The sequence below is a fragment of the Lepeophtheirus salmonis genome, chromosome 6, assembly GCF_016086655.4.
Source record: "Lepeophtheirus salmonis chromosome 6, UVic_Lsal_1.4, whole genome shotgun sequence".
NCBI classification, from domain to species: domain Eukaryota; kingdom Metazoa; phylum Arthropoda; class Copepoda; order Siphonostomatoida; family Caligidae; genus Lepeophtheirus; species Lepeophtheirus salmonis.
The window spans coordinates 55,711,580-55,737,945 of NC_052136.2; the positions used below are offsets into that span (position 1 = coordinate 55,711,580).

The window sequence follows — 26,366 nt, forward strand, 5'->3', positions numbered from 1 at the left end:
CAGATACTTTCTCAAGAAATCTTGAATGTTGTTCTCTGTTTTTCATGAGCACACTACCACATAGTTACTCAATACTTGGATGTTTTCTCCTTAAGAATGAAAGAATAATATTAACAGCCACATAATTTTTTTATGTGACTTAATGAGCCAGAGAAATGAGTTGAGGACCTCATATACAGATAAACTTTGTTTCATTAATATATGAGTTGAGAACTCATTTTTAACAACAAGCGTGGGTACCTAAAACTCATGTTAAAAAAGAGTCACTCCCCAAATTTAGGAATTTTTGCTCTTTATTAAAAAAAAATTTATATTTGATTTTTTTTTTCAAAAACATTTAATATTCAAAATTTAATTTTTTTTTTAAATAGTTCATAATTTTTTAATTTTTTTAAAATTTCATATATGAAATTTTTTTCCAAAAATTAATTCCTCAAAAAAAAAATTCTAAAAGTTCGAATTTTGCATTTTTTTTTCAAAAAATTTAATTTATCATATTATTTAAGAAAAAAAAATTTTTTTAATCCAAGAACCTCCCCAAATTTAGGAATTTTTGCTCTTTATTAAAAAAATTTATATTTGATTTTTTTTTTATTTAATATTCAAAATTTATTTTTTGAAAATTTTTTGATTTTTTTTTTTTTCAAAAAAAATTCCTCAAAAAAATAAAAGTTAATTTTATTTTTTTTTCAAAAAAAATTTTCATATTTTTAAGAAAAAAATTTTTTTTCCAAGAAAAATAGAATTTTTTCTTTATTAAAAAAATTTATAATTTTTTTTCAAAAACATTTTTTAATTTTTGAAAATTTTTTTTTCCAAAAATTGAATTCAAAAAATTTAATTTATCATATTATTTAAGAAAAAAAAAAAAAAAAAATTCAAAAAGTTGAAAATTTTTAAAATTTCATAATTTTTAATTTTTTTTTTTCAAAAAAAAAAAAAGTCCATTTATGATATTATTTAAGAAAAAATTTTTTTTTTTAATCCAAGAACCAAGCCCCGAGACACCCCCCAAAAAAAAAAAAAAAAAAAATATATATATATATATAATCCTGTGGATGCCCCTAGAATGGGACTATATATTATATAGAATAATAAAAATTACTACTATATATAGGGTTATCAACGAGGGAGAGTAGATAAAGTTCAGTCATGTTGCGGTCTAGAGACTGAAGACCACCTTGGCTCATCACGTCATATTTTTTTCTAAAAAATCTTTTATTATTTATTTTTGTATTCTTAAGGAGAGAGCATATAAGTATTGAGTAACTACGAGAGAAGTTATCTTCTATATGAATAAAGCAAACTTTGACTGTACAAGAGTTAAAGAAAATAGCCCAGGCCAATTCCCTTATGTCCATGATGGTCCATTCAAGAGATCTCGGGGTTTAAAACCAGATAGACTAGATAGCTATTTAAAAAAAAAGTTGGTGGCAAGAGCCTTATAAACAGCCATGATGCCAACCCCTTCGACGACACTTTTTTGTTACATGTCGAGGGGAAGGTCTGCAAACATCGAGGCCCTCAAACCCACTGTCAGCCAGCAGTGGGACGCCATGACAGAGGACTACAGCCACAGCGGGTGCCAGGCCTTAAAATCGGAGTTATTCTAGTCTTATTTTATAATCTTTTTTCCTTCCTTTCTTGTATCAGCTGATTGTAGCTGATTCAATGAAACGTCGTCATGAGCAGTATTCTTTCTCTCCTCCAAAACATTATTCAAATATGCTAGGGTTAGCATGTTGATTTTTTGGTTTCTTTTTTAACATGCCCATTCCACACTGGATTTTCACCTTTGTGTATTACTATACTACAAATCAAAGTGACTCGGTGACTAAATAAATAAGTAACTTGCCCAAAATATTATGACATGACTGAAAATACTTCTTCTTTGTTATTTAATTAAATAAATATTATTATTCGTTATGAGAACAATTATTTAGACAAATACATTTGATGCGTGTGTGTGTGCAAGGTTCCGTTGATAATTGATGTTATCCATGCTTATTTATAGAAATAGCAATATCACACTAATTAATTAGAAGCCAGCTTTGAATTTAAAATTGATTATCTCAGATTGATGATTTGACGTCATAGAGTGATATGTACATAAATATTTAACATGTTCAATGTTCATATATTATAATGTGTAGAAGTTACAATTTCTACTTCTTATAGTACCTTATTGGAACTATTGGAACAGTCATTTTAATTCATAGCCAAATATTAATTTTAATTTTGACCTATTGAAATTACTTATTTATCATTCATTTACGAGTAAAACACAACTGAGAACTTTATGTCCAACATAGAATACTTATTACCTAGTTATTTTTATGAAAAAATGTTTAAAAAAATATAAATCACAGGTATATTCAATTTTTGCATTATCCTTATCTCAAATACTATGAATTCTTCACATCATTTTTTTGGTTGCAAATTGTACAATTTGATTAGACAAGTTACCACTTGTACAAAATAGCAACACAATAGTACACAACATTTACAAACATTATAGTATTAGAGAGATGAAACTAGACTTCTGCATCCCTTGGATAACACAAAATAAAAGGACTGGAAGGTGCAAATAGGGGGAGACTGAATTAACAGTTGTTTAGGATGACACTTTCTTTAATGATTGGATAGCCAGTGATTCGTCGATTTAATTACGAAGATATGTAATAACTAATAATACTATTAAACTAATCACAGATATTCTCCAACTACTGAAAGATTATTCTTATAAAAACTTACATCACTTTCATGGCTTCAAGAATGAAATGCAGAGCTAAGAGTCATTAAAAAAAGCTTTGGCTTGAGTTAAACTCCCAAGACGAAAAGTTTCACCCAGCAAAATTTTTTGTAGAGTTAACACAAAAACAGTTTTGGAACAAAAATGAAGAATAGGATTTTTTTTTTTACATCATTTTTAAACGTATACCCCAATATTTTACTCAATTGTAGGATCTGTATTCAAATTTCTGGAATGAATTTTGATACCCAAGAAGGTTTGCTATAATTAATAACTTTCATTTTATAAATAATAAAGGTTTATTTGGCCCGATATGACCTTTCAAATAAAATCCATCCATTTATAAAAAATATAAATGAATTTTCCCTACTTTAGTTGAAATTTGCGATGAATTTTAAGCAGTTGTTCTTAACCTGGGTTCGATGAGGTAGTCTCAAGGGGTCGGCGGAGATCAAAACACATATGATTTGTGATGACACGCTCCACTTGAACAATTAAAAAGGGTTCGGCGGAGGTCAAAACACACATGGTTAATGATGACACAATCCACTCGACCAATTAAGAAGGGCTCGCTTAATGTTCATATGAAACTGGTGGGATTCAGTACATCCAACAAGATTAAGAACCAGTGCACTAAATAGAATAGTTTGTTCATAGAAATGGACAATAATTTCTCAAAGAATATAAATAAAATCCAAACACGATAGGTCACAATTAATTGAGAAAATAATGGACCCATGAAAACGCCTTGGACCCGCTCAAGCAAGTAATTATTATCAAGTACATAAATAAATTTGATTTTTCTCTAAATAAAAACGTGAAATTTGATATTCATTTTTAGATTCAAGAGACAAGTGTTAAAGGGGGATTTGTAAGATTCTACAATACAAAGCGTAATAATAGGCTCCATTTATGGAGAGGATGGGGAAAGAGGGATATAAATAAAGTTCCTTCTGAATCCTTTATAGATCCTGTACACAAAGATAAAGAATGTAATGAAAAACAAAATTGATTTTTCTATTTTGAACATAACAGCACACGTCCTTAGCAACTACTACTACTACTAGTATTATTAATATAATCGAGCCTGCAGAGTCAAACAATGAATCATCAAATCATATAATGTATAAAAAATTATCTATTAACTATTTGCTTACAAATTATTTTTATAATAAAGTATGTATATATAATATATTTTAATATATTTCAAAGGCACCAATAAAAAAACACATCATTTTAAGTACGAATTGGTCTATATATACGAATATATAATATGCACACAAGGATGTATATATATATATAAATATATATTAAATATGAGCAAATAAAAAAATCATTTCTTACTAACAAGAAACAAGAACAGGAGGTTTGGTTTCTTAGATAATTGGAGGGGGAGAGAAAGAGGGGGGGGGGATTATTATAAAAAATACATAAAAATATCACTCAAAAGGCACATTGCATAAAAAAATTATTATTTTTCATTTATATATTTCCTTAGGTTAAAAAAAAACAAAAACTTATTGACAACTTTTAAGAGGAAATGTGGAAAAAGTATAAGTCATAAATTTTTTTTGAGTTGGGGTTATTTAGAGGGAAAATATAAAGGTATATAAAGTGATATATATATTTAATATGAATAAATTCTCTGATTTAAATTTTATTTTTTGATGAAAAAAATAAAATAAAATGCGATTTGTCTTATTGATATAGTATATTTTTAATATTAAAAAGAAAAGAAAGAGACGAACGCTGTTTTCCTCATTGTCTTCTCCTTAACCAAAGGAATACTAAATGATGTAGCAACCTCTTCATGGACGGTTATATGTAGAGAGTAGATTGATTGATAAATATTTTCTTTTTCACTTAAGGCACAATAAGTCCATTTATGAAATGTATAACACCTATATGTAGATTATTACAATAACGTTTTTTTTTTTTTTTTTTTTCATGTTTTTTATACATATAATAAAAACCCATTTAAATTCTTGTATTGAATTGTGTGTGTCCCGTTTAGAGCCAGGTGAGATTGTCTCCTTTATTCGTACTCAGGATGGACTGGACGTCTTGCATAATGTCATTAGAGAGTTCATCTCCCAAATCCCCCGTGAGGGAGGGAATGAGAGCATCTGAATCCATGTCAGCATTCTGCTCGTTATTGGCGTTGTTAGTGTTGCTGCTATTACTATTATTAGATGTAGGATTAGGAGTCCGATCTGTGAGGGTTGTATCGAGATCCGTTTCCATTTCCATGCCGGTAATATCCTCGGGTATGCTGCCTAAATTGAAATTGCTTCCCATGCCTAAACCAGAGTCCGCAGACTCCTGTCGATTGTGAATATCATTCCGCGAAGGTTGATCGTCACTACTACTACCATTGAGGGTTTGTCGCATGAGCATTTCTTGTGTTTGCTGAAGAACTTCTTGATTATGTCGCTTCACGAGCTTAAGCTGCTCATTCTTTTCCATGCATTTTTTGAGTTCCACCTGTCGCTGCTGAAGGGCTCTTCTCTCGTTCTCGAGTCTTTGGAGCCGATTGTGTCGCTGAGAGTCTTTTTGTGGGATGCGTTGATGATGAATAGGGATGCGAGGATCGAACCAAGTGGTTTTTTTGGTGGCGTGATTAATGTAATACACTTCCCCCCCAGGGGTTTCTCCTTGATCCCATCCTGGAGGAAGAGATACTAAGCTCGCGTTGTTATTATGGCACGGTGATGCGGATCGTGGTGAGGATTGGTAAGGCTGTGGGATGGGTCCATGTTGAGGGGCGGGAGAAAGAGCAGGCGTAGGAGGTGCAGGAGGGACCGGAGGGGCGGAGGCATAGTGCTGCTTTCGAGGATCTTCCCATTGCGTGGTTTTAGTTATGTGATTCATGAAGTAGAGTTGTCCTTGCGGTGTTTTGGCCATTTCCCATCCCGGAGGAAGTGGTCCCAGATCCTGATCATAGGAGGTTTGCCTCACGTGGTTACTGACTGGGGACTGTTGTTGAGCAACAGCCAGGGTTTGTTGAAGCGTGGCCGGAGAACTGTGAGCGCGGCTGTGATGAATTGGGAATGTGTTGGGACTCTCCGCCACACCAGATATGTCCAGGCTGTTCTCACGACTGTGGTTCGGACTTCCATGATGCATGGGCTGACGGAAAAAACTCTCTGGCAGTTTCCTCATACGCAAAGGGACCTGCAAAGGCAGAAGAGAGCCTTGGGGCTTCAGGGCCACATTGAACATGTCCTCCAATGTGGAATCAGAGTCCGCACGAATATGAATTATAGGGCCTGGAGTCCCACTCTCCTCGTTCATCGTAGTTCTATTAGGGGAAGACATTTAGAACATGGAGAAAAAAACACTGTTGAGGGGAGGTTTTGATAGAAACACAGGGAGCGCTCCCTTCCAAGCGGACTTTCCAACTAAACTTTTAGTTAAAAAAAAAAGAAACAAAAAAAGTTATTAAAAAAGAAAAAAGGAGCGTACGCACGCCCGCTCAAACACACACACATACTCAGTCCTCTATGCTCTCTCTCACTCACTCTTTCTCTATATGTACCTACGTATTTCTCCTTCTTTCTTTCTTAATCTACCTCTCGCTCGTTCCTTCTCTTCCTTCCCATCAACAACATCATCAGGTGAACAAGCCTCCTTTTTTATTATTATTTTTACAATGTATGTATGTTGTAGTAGAAGCATGGCGCCAATCTATTTGAACGCCCTCTTTACCTATATATCCGTTATTTAAAAAGAACCCTGTTGCTCTTCTAAATCAACTCATACCTACAGATACACACTCAAATACATCAATACCCCTCATAGTCCACGATGATTTCACCAACTGCGTCGTGGATAGCATGAAAAAGAAATTGACAATTTTTTATATCTATTATATTCCTAAAATTAGTAATTGGCAATATTCGTTACATGAATTACAAGTAGATGGCGATAGGTGTAGGGTATATAAAGGTCGCAAACGCAGGTTTCTAACGTCTTCTCTTCTTTTTTTTCCCTTTTATTTATTGAGGTGTCATTTTTTTTTACCTTAAGTAAATCGTAGGACGGGCGAGACGCCAAGATCCAAAGAAGAAATAATAATTAAGCATCGCGTGCGATGAGCCAGCGGGTCCGATTAAATAACAATAGTAAATAAGTAGGGATTCATCATGGATCCTCTAGTAGTTGTTGTATTTGTCATTGACGGATCGTGAAGATTCCCTCCTATTTTTTACATTAGAACCATGACATAATAATGCAACGGTCAAATGTTTATATTTTCATTATTAAAATTGTTATGCTATAATACGTCATTATCATTCAACTCATGACTAATTAGTATTATTTATAAGAAAGATATATCCATTTAGTAACTGATGTTTAGTAAAGTGACCTAAAAAATATGTAGAGAGTCAACACAAAACAAATTTAAACAAAAAAAATAAGGAATTCCTAATTTATTCTTCATGATCTTGATAATGAGCTAATTTTTTGAGATGGTTTGAGATATTTAAAAATATTAACTATAGTATGGAGCCTTAGCCGGAATTTTCAAATTGATTTTTAATTTAATTTCAAATATTAAATTCTTGGAATAAAAATTCAAGTATTAAATTTTCTAGTAAAAAACAAAAATTTATTTTTTGGGGGAAGGGGTAAATCCCCTCCAGTCTACCCCCTGCGAACGCCCCTGTCAAACATCAGACAGAAAAGCGTCATGGGATAACCTTGTATTTCTATTAATCTTAAGATATCCCCATGTCTTTTTGAAAGAAGTTATCCAAAAACTTGAACAGCTGTTATGACTGTGTTGGTAATTTTGTCATTTAAACTGTTGTTGTTACCATAAAAGACTTAAAAGGAACGCTCCTAGGAATTATAAAATTATTTAGTACAGAACTGATGATAGTCTTTTTAGACAGATCAATTCTGTTTTTCTATAACTATTCAACTAACATCTTCTCCAAATGATTTAACAAAATAATTTTTTTTAAACAAATAGTAGATAAGGATTTAATAGATGCAAATTTGAGAAAATTAATCCCAGCTTCTTTTTATGCTGACGGCTCACATATATCATTTGAAATAAAATAAAAACATACAAAATGGCGGTCATCCTCCTGCCCTCCCTTCATAATAAAGGAACATTCACGACGAATTCTAAGGAAATTATATTAGTAGACTTGTTATTTTTTTTTAAAAGGTAAAAAAAAAATCTATTATTTAAGAAGAAGAAGAAGAAAAAAAAAAAAACTACTCAACCGGCCCAAGAATTGGGTCCCCTTTTTCTTCCTTTTCTTATAATAATAATATGGTCTAGTACTACTAAAGATGTGCTGAGTTTGAAAATATGGATTCGAACTTTGTATACATATTTTGAAAAAGTGATTCGTACATTTTATAGAGGATTGATATTGTAGTTATAATAATGAGTATTGCCTCCCTTGACCCCTCCGGATCCGTACTTCCTCTCCTGGTTAAATTACCTAAAACATAATATATCCACCTCACCTCCATTATTTTTCTTCTTCTTTTCTGAGAATTCAAATGACATGACGTAGCAAATCTTAGTTCTCCCTAAAAAGATGTATATTTTAGGAGGAATTTTAACGGATCTACGTCTATTTACTTGTTAGTCTTCAGGGTGGACCGCAGGTTGTGGGCTGGAATGGCTTTAGGCCTTCCCAAATTAAGAAATTTTTGCATCTTAGTACAAAAATGTTCGTCATTCAGGCAAATAATGCAGCAGAGCAAAAAATTCTATATTTGAAAAAATTTCCAAAAATTCCATTTTTTGTGAAATAGCAGTAATTTTTTGATAAAAGATTCAAAAATTCCATTTTAATGTGAATGGCAGTAGATTTTAAAAAAAAAATCAAAAAAAATAATATTTAAAATTTCATTTTTGAAAATTTTTGCTAAAAAAATTAATTTTTGAATTTTTTTTCAAAAATTATAACTTTTTGTGAGTGTCTATGGGTTTTTGAAATTTTTTACCAATAATTTCCAAACACCAAGTCCCCCACCCAAAAAAAAAAATATATAAATGTATATTTATAATCTTAAATAAATAAAAAAAGATAATATAATCTAGTGGATATCCCTGGTATCTGATGCTCTACGTATGAACTATTACGATCCATCTTACCTCAATCTTACCCTTTCTTATTTCATTCTTCTTTGGGATGATTTAAGACATTTTGAAATAAGCAGTAATACACTCTGATCTGTGCAAGTTATATGTCAATAATTACGCAATAATAAACTGCATCCTGTTGAGTTGTGAATCCATTTTATGACTCTCATTCAGTATTTACTATGCATAACAAGACCAATAACAAAAATAATTGTCCAGAGCCTCAAGGAGCATTTGAAAAGTAGTATTTACAATTGATTATAATATTATATTCAATTAATGATAATTATGTCCACTGATATTTTTGAGTAAATAATATCTGTAAGCTTCCTTCTGCCTCTGATCCAATTTCTATTTAAATACTTAAACAGAGATCTCTAAAAGTGAAATATAGTATTAACTGTTAAAGCAATAAGGCAGTATAGTGACGTCATTATTTGCCATTAGCTTTGTGGCTTAGAGCCTTTATAATCTAAATTATTGATATTATATAATATTATCAAATATATACGATTCAAAATTTGTCAATTCCCTCCTTTTATTATTTGATTCTTCTTTTCTCTTCTCTCCTTTAATTTTTCCTTTTTGGATTAAAAAGGAAAGGAAAATGATTACACATATTACCTTGAATTATTTTTGTTGGGGATTTTTCTTGTAGTAGATGTTAGCTTCAACTTAACTCCGTTGCCTCTTTACCCCTAGCATCCTCATAATCATGATAAATAGAGCAACCACCACTTCTTTCCTGTGGCTGACTGACTCACACATCCATTAAGCAAAAGAAGAAAAAGACATTAAGAAGCACCTCCATAAAAAATATTATAAACATGGCGCCGAGTGAATCTAAAGTGCAAAGTATAAATACATATTATTAAATAATGTAATACGCAAAAAACGGTGCCTGATATTTTATTCTCATTTTTTATAGTAATAATATATTATGCTCTTAGTTACATGTACATAGGTACTTCAGGTGCTTCTTATTCTTAGTTACTATTATTATATAACCATAACATTACAAAGAAGGTTGAGATATATATAAATATCTATATATATTCACTCTCTCTCTCTCACACTCTATTTCTTCTTTTGTATCTCTATTATTTATTAATGTAACTCGCGTAATTTTAAATTTTTTTTTTTTCATGAGGTCTTCTGCTTAAATCAGTTTCTTTACCTTCAGCTGTTACACGCTCAATACACTCCCCCCTCCCAAAAAAAAGGAAGAAAGGAAGAAGAAGAAAAGAAAGTAGAGGGATAGAGGGGGAAAAGGAAAGAGGAAGAAATTGGCAGTTTTTCAATTTATTTATTTTTTTTGATAAAAAAGTTGCTTTATATTAAATAGGAGATATTTAAATAAGTAATATCAAGATGTGCTGTATCAGTTCCAGGACTGATTATCTATTCAGTCTCACCCCTTGCAGTCATTATTTTTTATCAGTCCAATCTTTTTTACCATCCAACGGTTCTAAGGACCGATTCATCGGTCCTTCAGTCCTACGGTTCTAGCTATCTTTATAGTTATTCTTCCCTCATAGCTAAGATAAAAACAAAAAAATAATAATAATATCTAGTTCTAGACACACACCTCCTGCTTTAAACTTCAGCTATCGTGTCTGATGAAAGAGGTTATGTTGAAAAACTAAAGCAGGGGTGTCCAAAGGAAATTGATTGGTGTGACTTTATTCCCCAAAAAAAAAAAAAAAAATTAAGGAACTTTTGCTTTTTTTCTATAATTTTTTTTTCGTAAGGATGAAATTTTTTTATATACATGTATTTTTAGTTACACATTACTCAACAGCAACTGTCCATTGAAACTTCATTTTTTAAAAAAATATACTTTTGCCATATATTTAATAAATAAAAAAAAAACCCCAGCTGAAATTGTTTTGAAAGGGATTTAGAATACACAACATATGTTCCTCCAGTATGATTTGTAGTGGAAGAGTGAGAGAAATGGAGACAGACAGAGGTGATAATTACCAATAAGCTGTCTAATTTGGCGTCGTCGTTGTCGTTATGACTTGATTTTTTTATTTTGGGATTGCATCAATCTAAAGCAATATATACATCATCAAAGTCTTTTTTTTTGCTTGTTATTATTATATTTTTGTCTGTCTTTATACTGCTTTTAATAATTATGAGATGTACCTCAAACATTTTTTTTTGTGTGTAAATAAATATTTCATAAAATATAAATATTTTTACAATTCCATGTGATGAATATTATTATTTCATTATTCGGGTAAAACACCTGTAAGTGAGTAATTATGCAGCAAGTTGCTTGCCATGTATGTAAGTATATACAAATTGCTTATACAATTGTTGATACTTGGAAAAAAAAAAAAAAAAAAAGAAGCTCAACATACCAACTTTCAATAAAGCGGGCTCAATAATATGTAACATAGAACCCGTAGTTTGTTTGTCAACATAAGTTTCGGTGAGGAAATCCAATACCAGTGTAAGGCTTTTATAATTTTTGATGGACCAACGTCGTTTGGTCCAAGTTCAGTCTACATAAATAATTGTTCTGGGTCGGTCTTACAAAAAAAAATGACCTTTTTTAATTAAAATAAATGTCAGTCCACGATTGAAATGTCTGTTGACGGTTATGGATGGATTTTTACCCTAAAGTATTGGTACAAATTCGTTTAGAAAAAAAATCGTCTTCAAAACGAGATAAAACAAAAGAACAAGACTTTGAGGGTATCGAGAACAAATCGATATCGATTTCAAGAACCACATCACTAATAGACCGGGTGGACACTTGGAACTTACAGACTTGTAATATATTGATTTGATAGGTTATATGTGAGTAAATTAGAACTGTCTTTAATTGTATAGGTAGCCATGTATCTTAATAACCTGCTGCTTTTTGATTTTTTTAAATCGGACGAGACATGTCATCACAGCAATATTCAAGGCTTAAGGAATCAATTCTTCTGCATGCGGGTTACACTCTAACAGAGGAAGCCAGTGTGACGGGAATGGCTCGTACGACCATGTACAATGCTAAAAAGAGGGTAAACCAATATATGAACATAGAAAGGAAGGTAGGTTCCGGAAAAAAGCATATCATTAATGCGAATGCCCTGTAGGATGCATTTGATCTGGTTCCACGGGGATTACAGACTCACGACAGCCATTTACATCGACGTTTTCAATGCCAATCTACTCCCCTGAGCTCACACTGCGCAAATTACATAGAGCTTCTTAGCTAACAACATCGCTCTCTGGGACAAGAGAATTTGGCCACCGTACAGTCCGGATGTCAATCCCCTGGACTTTTCATCGAGAGGGGGTATTGTATCATCCGTTCCCTATATGTTGAAGCTATGAATGCCTCGGTCGACGAAGAGTGGGCTCCCATGCACTGAATTTCATGTGCAATGCTTGCAACTTTTTTCACAAGAGGCTTGTTGCTATCTGTGAGGCCAATGGGCGCCGAAAAGAATAAATCAATTTGACATTGGCTATTTATTACATTAATATTAATATTGATTTTTGATAAATGTATAATTATAGAATGACAGACTATATTCTTTTTTCTTTCTAAGTGTGTAAGTTTTAAGTTTCCATCCCGTTTAATCATATAAACATGTTAGCCTACTTTATCATCGTATATGCAAATAATATCATATAAGTATACAATATTTCTCATTATAGCTTCAACCTAAATAAAAAATATATATATGGAGTTGACCCTTAAGAATAAAACTTATTGTTTATAGGTGGCTTTATGTTTTGTGCATGTAACTCAAACTTATTCACTCTATTTTAAAAGAAATATAAAACTTTTATTTAAAAAAAATACAATGATGATTACAAAAAAGAAGAAGAGGAGGCCTGACCTTGGAAATGCCGTTGACCTTGAAATAGAGTGGTTTTGTGCCATTGGAGTGAGTAAATTTATTTATTTATTTTTCTCCTTTTATTTGTTTTTTTTTTTTTTTTTTGCACAAAGAACAATCAATATTTATGTTAAATGTAAATCTCCATTGTTTGTTTTTAATGGGGAAAGGGTTGCCAATGAGGGCCAGTGCGTCTTCAAGGGGTGGGATGGAGGAGCTGTAGCCATTCGTGAATTTTTGCTTTTTACAAAAAAATTTAATTTTTTTTTCTTCAAATTTTGGAAGGGTTGTTCGATAAGGGGCCGGAAGACCACAGAGGCTGGGCTGAAGGAGCTTCAGGACCCCCTAATTAATAAATTTATACTTTGAATAATACTATGAATAACTATAGATTTTTGAAATTTTTCTCCAAAAATTTAATATCTGAAATGTTGTTTTAAAAAAATTAAATTTTTTGTCAAAAACTTTGAATTTTGAATTTATTTTTCGAAAAATTTAATTTTTTGTGAATAGCTGTTGATTTTGAATTTACTTTTCAAATAAATGTAATATTTTGAATTTTTTTCGAAACAATTAAATTTTTCGTAATTAGCAGTAGATTTTTGATTTTTTTTTTTTTTTCAAAATATGGTATATTTGAATTTTTTTACTTTACATTAAGTAATTAGGTAATTCATGTTTAACTTAAAAGATGAAATAATTAATTCATTGAATCAAAAGACTAATGGTTATAATAGAGAAGTTGTGTGTTATTTTAAAAGTGATTAGTTTATCCAGATGTGAAGTAATCCAGGATAACCATATTTTGATATCATCCAAAATAGAGGACACTTTGTATAATCGGTTATGTCAATTTTTAAGGAGAGGTAATATTTTCAAATTAATCAATTTTGTCCATTATTTGCTAATGATTACAAAAGACAGCATGATATTTTTTGAGACTTTCCGAATTTGGAGTACACTACAAAAAAGAAAAAGAAATGGAATCGCCGGAGCTTATGGATAGCGCTCTCGGGATTAATTATTATCTTGAACTCAATGTGGGTAGGTTAGTGCCCAGGTGATTCCTAGTGAAAGAAGTTTACTTAACGTATATGGACTTCACCCAAGAATCCTAGGTTAGTTGGAGTAATTGTAATACTATAATGTTTATTTACACTTAATCAGAGCAACTCCAGTTAACTAATTAAAGGAACATTAAAAAAAATATATACCTCTCCGAAAAAATTAAATTTCTCGAGTCACAACTTCATAATTTGACAAATATATCCTGTGTTTGTTTGTTTTTTTCAGAAAATATATTTTGGAACTAATAAAACTGGAAATTTCATCAATTTATAAAAAAAGTTCACCTACAGAGTATATTTTATCATTATTATTTTAGTTTGTTTAGATAAATAGTGGTTTTTAGTATTCAAGGGGTTTTGAAATGGAAGATCATATTATAAAGAATCAAATCCATACTGAATTTAAAATTGCTGTACAATTTAAAACCGTCATTAATTTTTTGTTGGAAATCGAGTACTCCTTTTCTAAAAGATGGAATATAACGAGTAGTGTTGGTCATAATTTTAAACCAAGGCATTTAGTCAACTCCAGACTCCCTCATTTCGATCTTAGATGTTAAGAACAGTTAGAAAGTGATGCAATGCGAGTTTAATTAATGCTTTTTTCTTGGTGCTTTTCCTTAATTTTGGTAGAAGACTCGGATTTTCAGTCAATCGAAAAATAGTAAATTATTTTTTTATCTCTTCTATAAAAAACAAACTATATTTTATGACTGCAGTCATGTTAAAGTTCAATCAGTTGAATGATGAGTTTTTCAATAGTATATAAATAATCAATAATTGCAGGATAATTGACAATATGGATTGTCTTGCCACATGAAAGCTTTAATATACATAAATTGATCAGACCGGAGATTTATTTGCTATAACAATATACCTCATTTTATGGTCGTTTTATCAGGTCTTTATTCCTTATAACCATAGAACAATATATAATAGATAGTGGTGGTTTTGATAGGCAGTTCAACATACTTAGGCTTTTGTAGAATATAATCTGAAGTCTGCTCCAATGAACAGTATCTATGGTAAAGAGTATTAAGATGCATTATAAATTCCAATGCCAGCTACAGGAAATAGGTTGATTGGTTAACTTTAATTACACCATTCATGAAAAGTGTATTCCTTGCACCTTCAGAGTCAGTTAGAGGCACAGTTAAATATTGTTTCCCTAGTAGGAATGTCTATTACTATATCAATGAGGTTTTGAACCTTTTAATGTAAGATAAAAAAATAAAGGTGTCGTCATCATTTGAAAATTACCCTCAATAATTCTTTCAATTTAACCAAGAGCGTCTGCAGGATTAAATATATATATATATACATACCGGGTGTAGAAAAAGTAAGCTTTGCTTTTTTTTAATAATTTAATTTTTTTTTTTTGAAATTGTTGACCTACTGATGCCTTGCTAACGCCTATGTATTTCTTTCTCTAGGGTAGTGTTTCTTAATCTTTTTACCTAGATATGTTACCCAATTATAGAACTTAAAAATGCCATTCACCCCCAGATTTACTTTTTTTTAAAGTGTTTCATATTTTTGGTATCATCTTTCAGAAAATAAATTGTATAACGTTTTTTTTGTAAATTGATAACGTTTTATACGACATCTAAATCCCTCCAAGGCATTACCTAATTTAAATCTTTGGATAATTACCCCCCCCCCCTCAGTTAAGAATTACTCCTTATATAGTCGAATCTCTACCGGTTCCATGGTGATTTCATTGAAGAAATTTAAAAAAAAGTATTGATGGCTGGGGTTTTTGTCCGGATATTTTGACAATGTCGAATATTTTTATTTCCTATAAATGTATACCTTTAGTTAAGGAGTGTGAGGAGATAGGACGATACCCGGTTCTCGAAAACTCGTTATCTGTTCATATACTTACTTATAGGTAAAATGACTTTGTTTTACGATAAACATGTTTATGGATATATCCTCGTATTGCCTTTAAAATCAGGCACTATCATCTGGTATGGAAGTTAGTTGTATATATATTTTTTTTAAACTCCTGAGTCATTGTATTACTGTCTGGTATTGTTTTGATTATAGCTGGTATTATTAATTTAAATTCATTATGTGGACAACGTTTAATTAACAAGACATATTTGTATGGATGCAAAATATTTTTTGTGTATGTTTGTAGACGTCTAAATAAGATTTTGCAATGGCAAAATCTTAATGAATGAGGACTTTATTTTTCTCCAAAAAAAAAAAAAAAAGGAAAGATATTCTCTCATCAAGACAGGAAATCAATGACAATGTAAAAAAACCCACATATCTACTATGTAATTATGTATGAATTTTGCCAATACGCTTTGTCTTACGTCACAAACCCTTTCATTCATTGGGATCTTCATACGTACGCAGCAGCCGTTCGTGCGTTGCTTCCTTCACAAGTGCATAACCGTTATTTGTGCTGTCTTTTTTTGTCATTTTTGTGAAATAATCGCAAATGAAGGATCCTGAGGCGTTCGCATAGGTATATGTAATATTTATGTCTTAAGTGGCTCTTAATTTGTTAATTTATATTGTTTAATGATCCATTAAACAATTGGTTTTTTGTTTGTAGGTATGTGTGTTTATGCTTGCTGATAAAAGGCTTGAATGAAGCTGCATTGCCTAGTTACTTGGCGGTTGCTCCTCTGATCAAACAATTTTATTAAGGTTGCACCATCTATTATGTGTATGTACATCTGTTGATTGGATGTGAATGAACTTTGTCTCATTTTGTATTAAATAAGTTACTTTGTTTTCCTTCTCAAAAATTAGATCCATTTTGTGCCCGTTATATACAATTATTGAAAATCTTGATGCATATATGGTTTAATTGCATAAGAAATTAATGTTGACAGAGTTAGGCCCATTCCAATGGAAGTGTATGTGTGTCAAAATTTAGAATATTTTGTAAAAAAAGATTATCGAAAACATTTCAATATGATAGGTAAAAGATGGACACAAGCAAAGACAAAATCCGCTATTTTTTAAAGTTTTTCTTTGATACAAACGAAAATGCAAGGTAGGTGGCTAGAAATGTAAATAATGTTTATGGTCCAAATACTGAACCAGCCAATCATGCACAATTTTGGTTCCGTCGATTCCGTTCTGGTAATTTTGACATCAAAGATGCACCACGCTCTGGAAGACCAATTAGCTAAAGCATCGATAAAATTATGGAAAATCTCGAAGCCAACCGACATGTGTGCACTTTTTAAATAGCCCAATAGCTAAAATTTGCACAAATATTGGATTAAAAAAGAAGCTTAATGTATGGGTACCACATGAGTTAACTCAAAAAAACCTCATGGTCAAATTGTTATCTGCAAATCCCTGCTTAATCGTAAGAAAATCGATCAATTTCTGAAGCGGATGTTTAGTGGTGATGAAAAGTGGGTAACTTATTACAACATCAAGCGAAAATGGTCGTGGACCAATCGAAGGGATATCCCATCATTGAGTACGGATTCAATAAGTCCCAGTTTTGTAATACAAAACCTACAGTAGTATGTAGTGACAATTTTATTACAGTATGAGGCTTCATTACGCAAACAAACGACAGCTGAAACAAAAAATAAACAATTTTTAACGTATAAACGTGTTTTGCGTGTGCAATCTCCTATGTGCAAGTGGCAGTGCTGCAAAGACCGTTGGTATCTCCATCAAAACAGCTTACAACATCAAGGAGTACATTAAGCCCCAAACAGTCAAGAAGAATCAAAACTTCTGACTACTGTTACGCCCCTATGTGGATTTTTTCAGTTGGGGGAGTCTTGAAGAGAAATGTCGGCCGCACCTACCATAAAAATTTGGAATCGCTCCGAACTGTCATGTAATCTGGAATTATTCGGTGTATTGCTCCGTATTTTACATAAATATCAGATATATTCTATAACAGCCTGGGCTTCACTAGGATTTGATGTTTGGGAGGATCAGTTCCCGGGCATTTGTACTACTTCCTATTAAAATGCAAAACGGGCAAAAATTAAGGCTATTGATGCACTTGTCAACATGATTATGCTTAATATAAAATGATTAATGGTGTGAAAATACACTCATTTTTAATCCTTATTTAAATTTCAAAACATCTGTGAGTCAAGACTCTGCATAATTAGTATGAAATATTCCTTCATGAAGCTGTTGTTAATTTTTTTCGCTTTTGCTAGCAGGAAAGATGAAATCCCTTACATTCAAACCTTACATCAACAGAAAATAAGCTGACTTTCCTAGCTCAAAATTTTATTTATGTGCAAATTTTCCTATTGAATACAATTGGTCTGTAGACCGTCAGTTTACCATTCACTGTTCCATACGACCCTTCATCCAAAAAACTGCCCTTAAATTTTGTTGATTAAACTTCATAAAATAAAATAACACAAACTATCAAAGAACAAATCCTATAAAATAGTCAATCTCAAGATACCAAAATAACGCCTCAAAGTGACTTTAGCCACTTTTAGCCTTTTTTTACTATAAAAATAGTCATAGTTTTGAATTTTTTTGTTTATGCATTTATTTCCAACTTTTATTTCTTTATTATTTCCTCAGGATCCTGACAATTATTTCTTATCCATGGAAATGAAAGAAGGAGAGAGGCCAATTCAAGGTGCTTTATAATTAGTAGGTAAGGATAGCTAATTTTTATAGGTACATTCTACATATTGTAATAAATACTAACCACGAAAGGTTTATTTCACTGTTCCTGGCCCTAAATTAATTACTAAAGGCAAATATTATATGTTTGAATATATCTACATAGAATGAACGTCTTTTATTAATGCAATTTAAGTCTGGCTATACGTTGTAAAGGTAGGTAAAACGTCGATACGCACCAGGTAATTGCAAACCTTAATGATCTGATTCACTTGTGTTGGAGATTTGTTTTAAGATTCTCAAGAGACATGTTTTTGGGTCATTCCATGTCAAATGTACACACTTTTTTTGCAATTTAGGGCGTGATCATCACCGATTTTGATCATTTTTGGTGAGCTAGCTTTTCTATATGAAAGAAGAGAGTTTGTGAAATATTAGGGTTCTGTGTCTCACCTGGGCCGTTCTAGTCCTGCTCACAGTAGGGCCTAATGCGTTGGATAAGTGTTGCTTAGATGGCAATAATTCCTTTCATAGTGGCTCGATTTGAACAAAAATTACGTCATAAGATGAACAAGAACACAAACTATAATTTATGTTATTTGAACCATAAATAAAAGTTTGGGCTCTGGTGCAGCCTTCAAAATGTCGCACCTGCAAAGGAGTAAATCCGATTTTGTTTTAATTTTGGTAGAACATGTCTCAATATATGTTTTCGAACATATCCAAAATTCTATAGAACAGCTTTTATATTATATTAGTATTATTCGAATTTTATATAATATATATATTTTCCTCCCAGAATAAACAAAAAAAAGGTCCAAAATTAGTGCTTTTTATCCAGGTTTTTCCCAACTTTGTAAGAATTATTCGAAAAAGCTAGTTCGATTTCAACCAATCAACGTTCAGAGCACTGAAAGTGGCATAAGAAGCGGAAAGAGCTTACAAAAAAATGCAGTGTAAATATGTAGTTTGTGACACAACGCTGCATTACTTGCTTTATCTTAAATATTTAAAGAATAATTATAACAGCTGTGTGAAATAAAAAAATATTGTTAATATTATAATTTAAATAACCAACTACAAAATTACTGCACATCAGAAAATGCTTAGAATTTACAATTCTATTAATAAAAATTCAAAAAGTATTCCTGAATTTTATATATACTATCAAACGTTGTATAGGTTGACTATATAGTACATTTATATACAAACATGTAAATATATAATATGTTAATTACGCATTTCCGTTATTCCGTTGAGAGATATTGCGTAAAAAAACACATACTTAACAAAATAATATATTAAAGTCTGATACAATCACAAGATAAATGATATAAAAATTAGGCTCCTGCATGAACTAAAGGTTGGATTAGTCTTTACGTATAGGCAGAGTCTTTCAGGAGCTCCTTTGGGGGTGGGCTGGAGGGCCTGTAGCCGTCCGCCAATGAAGGATTGATTTCTTTTTAATAATTTTTTCCCGTCATTCAAGTAAATTAAGGAGCAGAGCAAAAATTCATAAAATATAATATTTAAAATTTAAAAAATGTAATCTAATTTTTTAAATTTTTTTAAAAGAAATTTTATTTTTTCTTTATTTTTTAATTAAAATTTAATTTTGTATTTTCCTTCAAAAAAAATCCAAAAACCAAGCCACTCTCCAAAAAAACATCAACATAATTTTACGGACGAACCCGTCATTAAATTTACGCTAGGGGAGGAAGGAAGAGTTTGAAATTTGTTTTAGGGTGGACCAAATTGAATTTATTTACATGCATAGCATATAAAAACTACTTATTCAATGAGTGTTCGCTATTTTGTTAAATTTATCAAATCCAAAATTGTCATGAATCATGAGATGTACTTAGATGTTGGTATTGACCTCCTAACGAACGTTACTCTACATCAGGTCAAATTTTCGGTGTACTAGAAGTACTGGCAGAGGGTGCCTGTCTTGCAGGGTTAGAGAGAGGGGAATAGAAAACAAAGATTGAAGGTAGAAGAAAGGAGACAGAGAGTGAGTGGGATGTAGAAAGAGTCAGAGGGAGAATAGAAGAGGTAGAAACATAGAGAAGGATAGAGAGACATAGAAAAAAAAAAGGAAGGGAGGTTTTATAATGGTCAAAAAAAGGGGATTTGTGGTTTTGAAGATCCCAAAAAATATCATAGTACGACCCTTGGTTATACTACTTACTAAATTTCAGATTGATATGTTTTACTATTTTAGATTCCATGTACGATAACACTAAATACATATTATATTATAAACAAAGTTGATAATCCTGTAGAGAAAAACGCGTGCAAGGAGAAGAAGGGGGGAGAAGAAAGACTTATGGTATCATTGTTTAAAATACTGATGTGATTATCAGCTGCCTGCTTAATTATGATTTTTGAGGGTATAACGAAAGTATTTATTAGCAAAATGTTTAATAAAGATATACTACGTATAATTGACTTGGACACATTTTATCCGTTACAGTAGATTTGAAAACGTCACAGTCCATGAAATTGTAATTCAATGTGAACCATATTCTCAGAATAATAACGAATGCAACGACAAAGTAGAGTATTTCGAAATATATTTGAAGTTCCAAGTTTAAAAAAGAAGGCTTAAATTAAATATAATCTACCTACTATGAAATAAACCATCATACATTGATGTTGAATATACAAAATTAAACAATTAGAATCATATAACTAATAAATTATAAATACATAATATTGAAATAGTAGATTGATCCAAATAATATTTTCTTGTTCTGACATCGGAATTCAGTTAAATATGTCACAACTTTAGGTTGCAAAACACAAGCCAGACGTGGAGTTTAATCAAAAAGATCATCACCCCTTTTTCTTTATGTGGAAGTTGCTATATACAATTGTGCACAGGATAGATATATCTCTACCGATGAGATCTAAATAATTATTAATAATAAAGTAAATGTCAAAATCATAAAATTAGACAGTAAATATACTAATAAAAAAATTTTAGAATTAAATCCATCGTAAAGATTTAAAGCAAAAGCTAATTATGTAGTAATGTCCGGCAATATTACTCCTTATTAAGACCATCAAAAAAAGATTTCCCCCGTTATTTATGCTTGTGTAACAACATACTATTATCATGAAGGATACACACAATTACTAATTATAATGCTACACCCAATGTAACTCTACCCCTGTTGTGACCATTTAAGCAGTTGTTTTGCCATGAGTTGTGTATGATAATTCCTGATATTTTTAGCTAAAATAGAATCATATTTTATGGTTAGATTAAAAAAAAAAGAATACTTACTGTTAGATGGTACAAAATTCAGAGTTCTATTTCGAAATTAGTAAATATTTTATACTTTTTACTGATAACGTTGATTGTATTTTGGCGTGGATGGCTCTAAACATGCTGAAAATTATCTCAACTTCACAATTTACAATGGGGGTATTTCTATAAATGACATCATTACCAACCTCCTCCATTAATTTAATCATGGTTCCTCGGGAAGGGATGAGTTTACCCGTGTATTTCTCCATAAATTTTTTAAACGTAGGATGATTAGTAATGGATAAGGGTAAATTACATGAAATAAGCATCTTTGTGAGATCAAAGTTAAAGTCTGACTTGATGTATTCATCATTAACTTGATTTTTTTTAGATGAATATCCATGCTCTTGATATGAGATGAGGATAATGAGTGGTGTTTAATTCCAGACGGGGGACTTAAGGCACATTTATATCAACAAATCCCACCAGCCATCTGTTTCTCGTCCGATAAGTATTTTCAAATTCCTGGGCCTCCGTTTTCAGAAATTGAGACAGAAAGAGACGTTATTTTAGGGATTTTATTCAGTTCTCTATCGACTATCATTATCTAATATTATATTAATATTAAATAATAAAGGCGAAAATTGATAACGTTCTTGATAGAGGAAGATGTTTATATTTTAGTCAATGGACAATGATACCATAAGTATTTCTTCCCTTCTCCTCGCACGCTTTTGTATCCTTACCAAAATTATCAACCTTAATTATAAATACTAGGATGTATTATAGATTTTATTTTGAATGATTTTAATAATACATAATAAGACAAACTCGCTAATCCTCTTCCTAACTCCCTTTTTTAATTCGTATTTAATATAAAAACACACATCGGCTATAATATAATATTATAGGATTTACCCGTTATATAAATTTAAACTAAGACAAACTTGCTGATCTCTGTTACATACATACATAAATACTAGTGCTGAGAATCGGTCTATTAACGATTTTTTTGGTCTTTCTTTGTGGACCGATTTTTGTCGGCCTAACTTTATGGACAGATTTTCCCGATCTTACCCTATGGACCGATTTTTTTTGGTCTCATATATTATGAAAGACCAAATTTCTTTTTTTTTTCTAGATCAACCGTTATTGATTTTTTCAAAAAATATCACGATATCTTATAAATAAATAATTTATACATATAATATCCATTTATTCAAGCAAATCAGTTGAGTTACAATTAATACATCTCAAGAGATACTATTATTCAGAATTCCATATTCCAAGAGAGAGGATCGGATTAAAACTCATCCAAGCTGTTTAAACTTTGTATCGCGTCATTGTAGTTGAAAATGCACATGTTATACACAATTTATCTATAAAATAGGTCTAGACAGTTTTTGTCTGGGGACCGATCAATACCGCATTTTCTATGAGATCAGCTAGACCGAGCTTTTTGTTGGACCAAATTAGTTCAGTCCAACAAAAGATACAACGATATCAGGCTGGTCTAGGATTTCCAGGCCGAACCCCAACACTAATAAATACATAAATACACGCACTATAATGTTATATTATAGTAGATAGGTGAAGTTATTTTTTAGCTTTACTGTGACAATAAAATTAATAAAGTTAGGATTATCCGATGTAGATAGTTCCTAATGGTTTTTTGACTAACCTTCAGTTACTGGTCAATGGAATAAGTGCTCAAACGCCGGTGGTCCAACTTGACGATTTCCATTAATTTATAGATATTTTGGACGCCCATTTTACCAGAACGGAATCGTTGGAATCACTGCTTTACTAATGCATTCGATACGGTATCGAGTCCATAAAAAGCAGTGTTTTTATGGCCGCCTGCTCCACCTTTTCACCTTGATCGTTGTGATATTGAAGAAGGTATTGAATGTCTCGTTTATTACTTCCATTTTGGAACGCATTAGAACACAAATGGATTCATCAAACACAAAACTGTAAATGAAGTTTTTTTAAGTGTACGCTTAACCTTCCAGCATACTTCAAGGTTTTTCTTAAATGCAATTTATTAATCGTGAGACTTAGCTCTCTAAAGACATCCAGCTAAAAACGCTCATAACTTTTTCCTTAACCTAATATATATATAAAATATTAAAAACTTCAAAAACTTTAGGAGGAGCTCCCCTTCCCCCAGGGGGTTAACGATGCCACTGGGATACCAAAATTAAAAATAATATTTCACGGGATACTGCTTCACGACAATTTCACAAGAAATGAGAAACCCTAATTTGACAATGTTATTAACTGAAGAGGATTAATGACTCATTCAATTCAAATATAATTGATATGTTTGAACAAGTGTTTATATAACTTTTATTAAAATAAGTGATGTACAACATAATTTTAACGATAAAAATGATATTTTTAACTTTTCATAAGTTACAGTGTCAGTTTAAGAGAGAGGGGACTCTACAGACTGGGTTCTGTTTATATGTAAAAAAAAAAAGGGTCATGCACATTTAAGATTAAAAATTGTAAACTTCACGAATAAAAACCTTTCTTACACTACTTTGTCCACAGCCTGTATATTCCGGAGCCAGCACTGTTTATGATTAGATATTTTCGTAAACAAACAATATTAAATTTTAATAATGTCTCAATTTGTCTGTAGACTATCAGTCCCCGACTACTGTTCTATTTGACCCTAAATTCCAGAAAATGTTCCTCAAATTTTCTTTAATATCAACTAACTATGAATTGTTATATACATGATTTGTTGCTTCAAGAAGGATCGAATACATTTTGATTTAAAGTTTATTTACAAAATTACTTATCAGCCTTCTAAATCACATTTTAACATGTTTTTTGATGAAATTACCTTCTAAATTATTTTTGTACTGTTACACAAGGTTAATAGAAAAAAAAAAGGTTAACCCATAATGCGTGTACAACTGATGTTTGACTTACACCGCGCTTTTTATTAGTGACGTCATAGAATATGATTGGTGGAGTGTTTTGTCAAAATCTTTTTGTCTTGGCCAGCAATTGGTAAGTACATCAAATTGAAAACTATAGCAAGGCCGATGACAATATGGCTTAACTTTATATTTCTATTAACCTTTGTGTTACGTAAGGTTTATAAATATTATCTTTTATCCGCCCTCAATTTATTTAACAACTTGTCATAGAAATGCCTGAACCCACCATCCTTAACCATTAAGTAGTTTCTAAACAACTTCTATTGATATTTTTTTTATAATTCACTGATATGAAGATTGCTAGAGAATGTTACTGTCACCTATAAATTGATTCAACTAAGGAAAATAAGGGCTCTCAAGCTTTGAAGTTACTTCAGAATGATATTTTGAAATATAATTTATTTTACAAGCCCCTCATTTAAAGTACTATTACTTAAAAAAAAAGTCTTAAATTGAAAATTAATACTTTTTTTATAATCCTCACCTAAAATTCAATGTTAATTTACAAAACAAAAACAAACAAAAAAACGTCACGTCAAATTAAATGCGATCTTTTTTAATAGGTTTGGTGAAAAAGTAATTTCGGATTGTTTGCTATATTTCAATACATAATAAGTATTACAGTCATCCAATTTAACCCAAGTATACCTTGTACTATTCAATGACTTGTTGTCAACGAGAATTCAACTTCATATGTTCTTCTCGTAGAAGCCCATATCCCTATTGTCAAAAAACTCTGAAAACCAATATTCATAGGCTTCTATTGAGGCCAAATTTGTATCCTCAAGCACTTTGGCCATAGAAAGGAACAGGTAGTAGCCACTTGGTGCCAGGTCTGGACTGTAGGGAGAATACATGAGAACTTCGTATCTGAGCTCCCAGAGCTTCTGGCAGGTTATCAAAGATGTGTGGAGCCTGGCGTTGTCTTGATTAAATACGATTCCTCTACTACTCAGGAATGCTGGTCGCTTCTGTTCGATTGCTAGCTTCAAACAGTGGAGTTCAACGCAGAAATGAGTGTTTGCCAATAGGAGAATAGCTCATAGGTGATTATTCCCTGCCAATCTCACCAGATATACAGCTTCATCTTCCTGACAGTGAACCATGCTTTGCTCCAGATCTCTGCAACTTTACATTGACGTAACTGATCCATTTTTCATCACCAGTCACTATCCGCTTCAGAAATGGATCGATTCAGCAATGATTCGTTGTAGGAAATTCGGTCCATGAGATTTTTAAAATACAGAGAATTTCTTCCTATGAGACCTTTATACTCGACGCACGATAATTTACGACAGAACCAGCCAAGCGCAATACTTTTTCTAAAAGCCTTTACAACACTTTATTGTATGATCTGATGAGACCAATGATGAAAAAGATAAATTTTGTTTTAAAAAAGGCTAGTTTTTTCCTACCCCAAAAAAGAGGAACAAATACAGTGTGAACAAGAATTGTGACAAAGGAGTCGATTTGGGTGAGTTTCTAGTAGAATTTGGAACTTGGAGTTACTTTCCTATTTTGAAGAATAAAACTCGTGACTCTACCTTGGACTCGAAAGTTATTTTAAACCGAACTCAAGAAAATCAGCCAAAACACTATGGACCCTATACAATAACAATGAACTCGAAATGAGCTAAAAAAATAAACTGGAGGACTCGAACTGGTTTGAATAAAATATTCGAAGACTCGAACATAAGCAAATAATGACATTCAAACACTTGGCCTTGAGACCCGACTTCGACTCGCAATATAAAAACTTTTTCTACATCTGATTTCTATCCTAG

The 26,366-nt window shown here is 31.6% G+C and overlaps 1 protein-coding gene and 1 long non-coding RNA gene across 2 annotated transcripts; both read right to left on the reverse strand.

The window, feature by feature from the left end:
* Positions 1–3,872: 3,872 nt before the first annotated feature.
* Positions 3,873–7,884, reverse strand: yki (Transcriptional coactivator yki). The gene has a single exon (XM_040714352.2). It carries the CDS (start codon positions 6,068–6,070, stop codon positions 4,763–4,765), a length of 1,308 nt encoding a protein of 435 aa, XP_040570286.1. The 5' UTR covers positions 6,071–7,884; the 3' UTR covers positions 3,873–4,762.
* A 1,405-nt stretch (positions 7,885–9,289) lies between these two features.
* LOC121120347 (uncharacterized) lies at positions 9,290–9,958 on the reverse strand. The gene is made up of 2 exons (XR_005865021.2): positions 9,819–9,958; positions 9,290–9,707 (listed from the first exon to the last, which is right to left on the reverse strand). It is a non-coding gene; the product is annotated as an uncharacterized lncRNA (long non-coding RNA).
* Between the last annotated feature and the right edge of the window lie 16,408 nt (positions 9,959–26,366).

What these genes read in the sequence shown, in the direction of transcription:
- yki (XM_040714352.2), bottom strand. Translation starts at nt 6,070, where the DNA reads ATGTCTTCCCCTAATAGAACTACGATGAACGAGGAGAGTGGGACTCCA.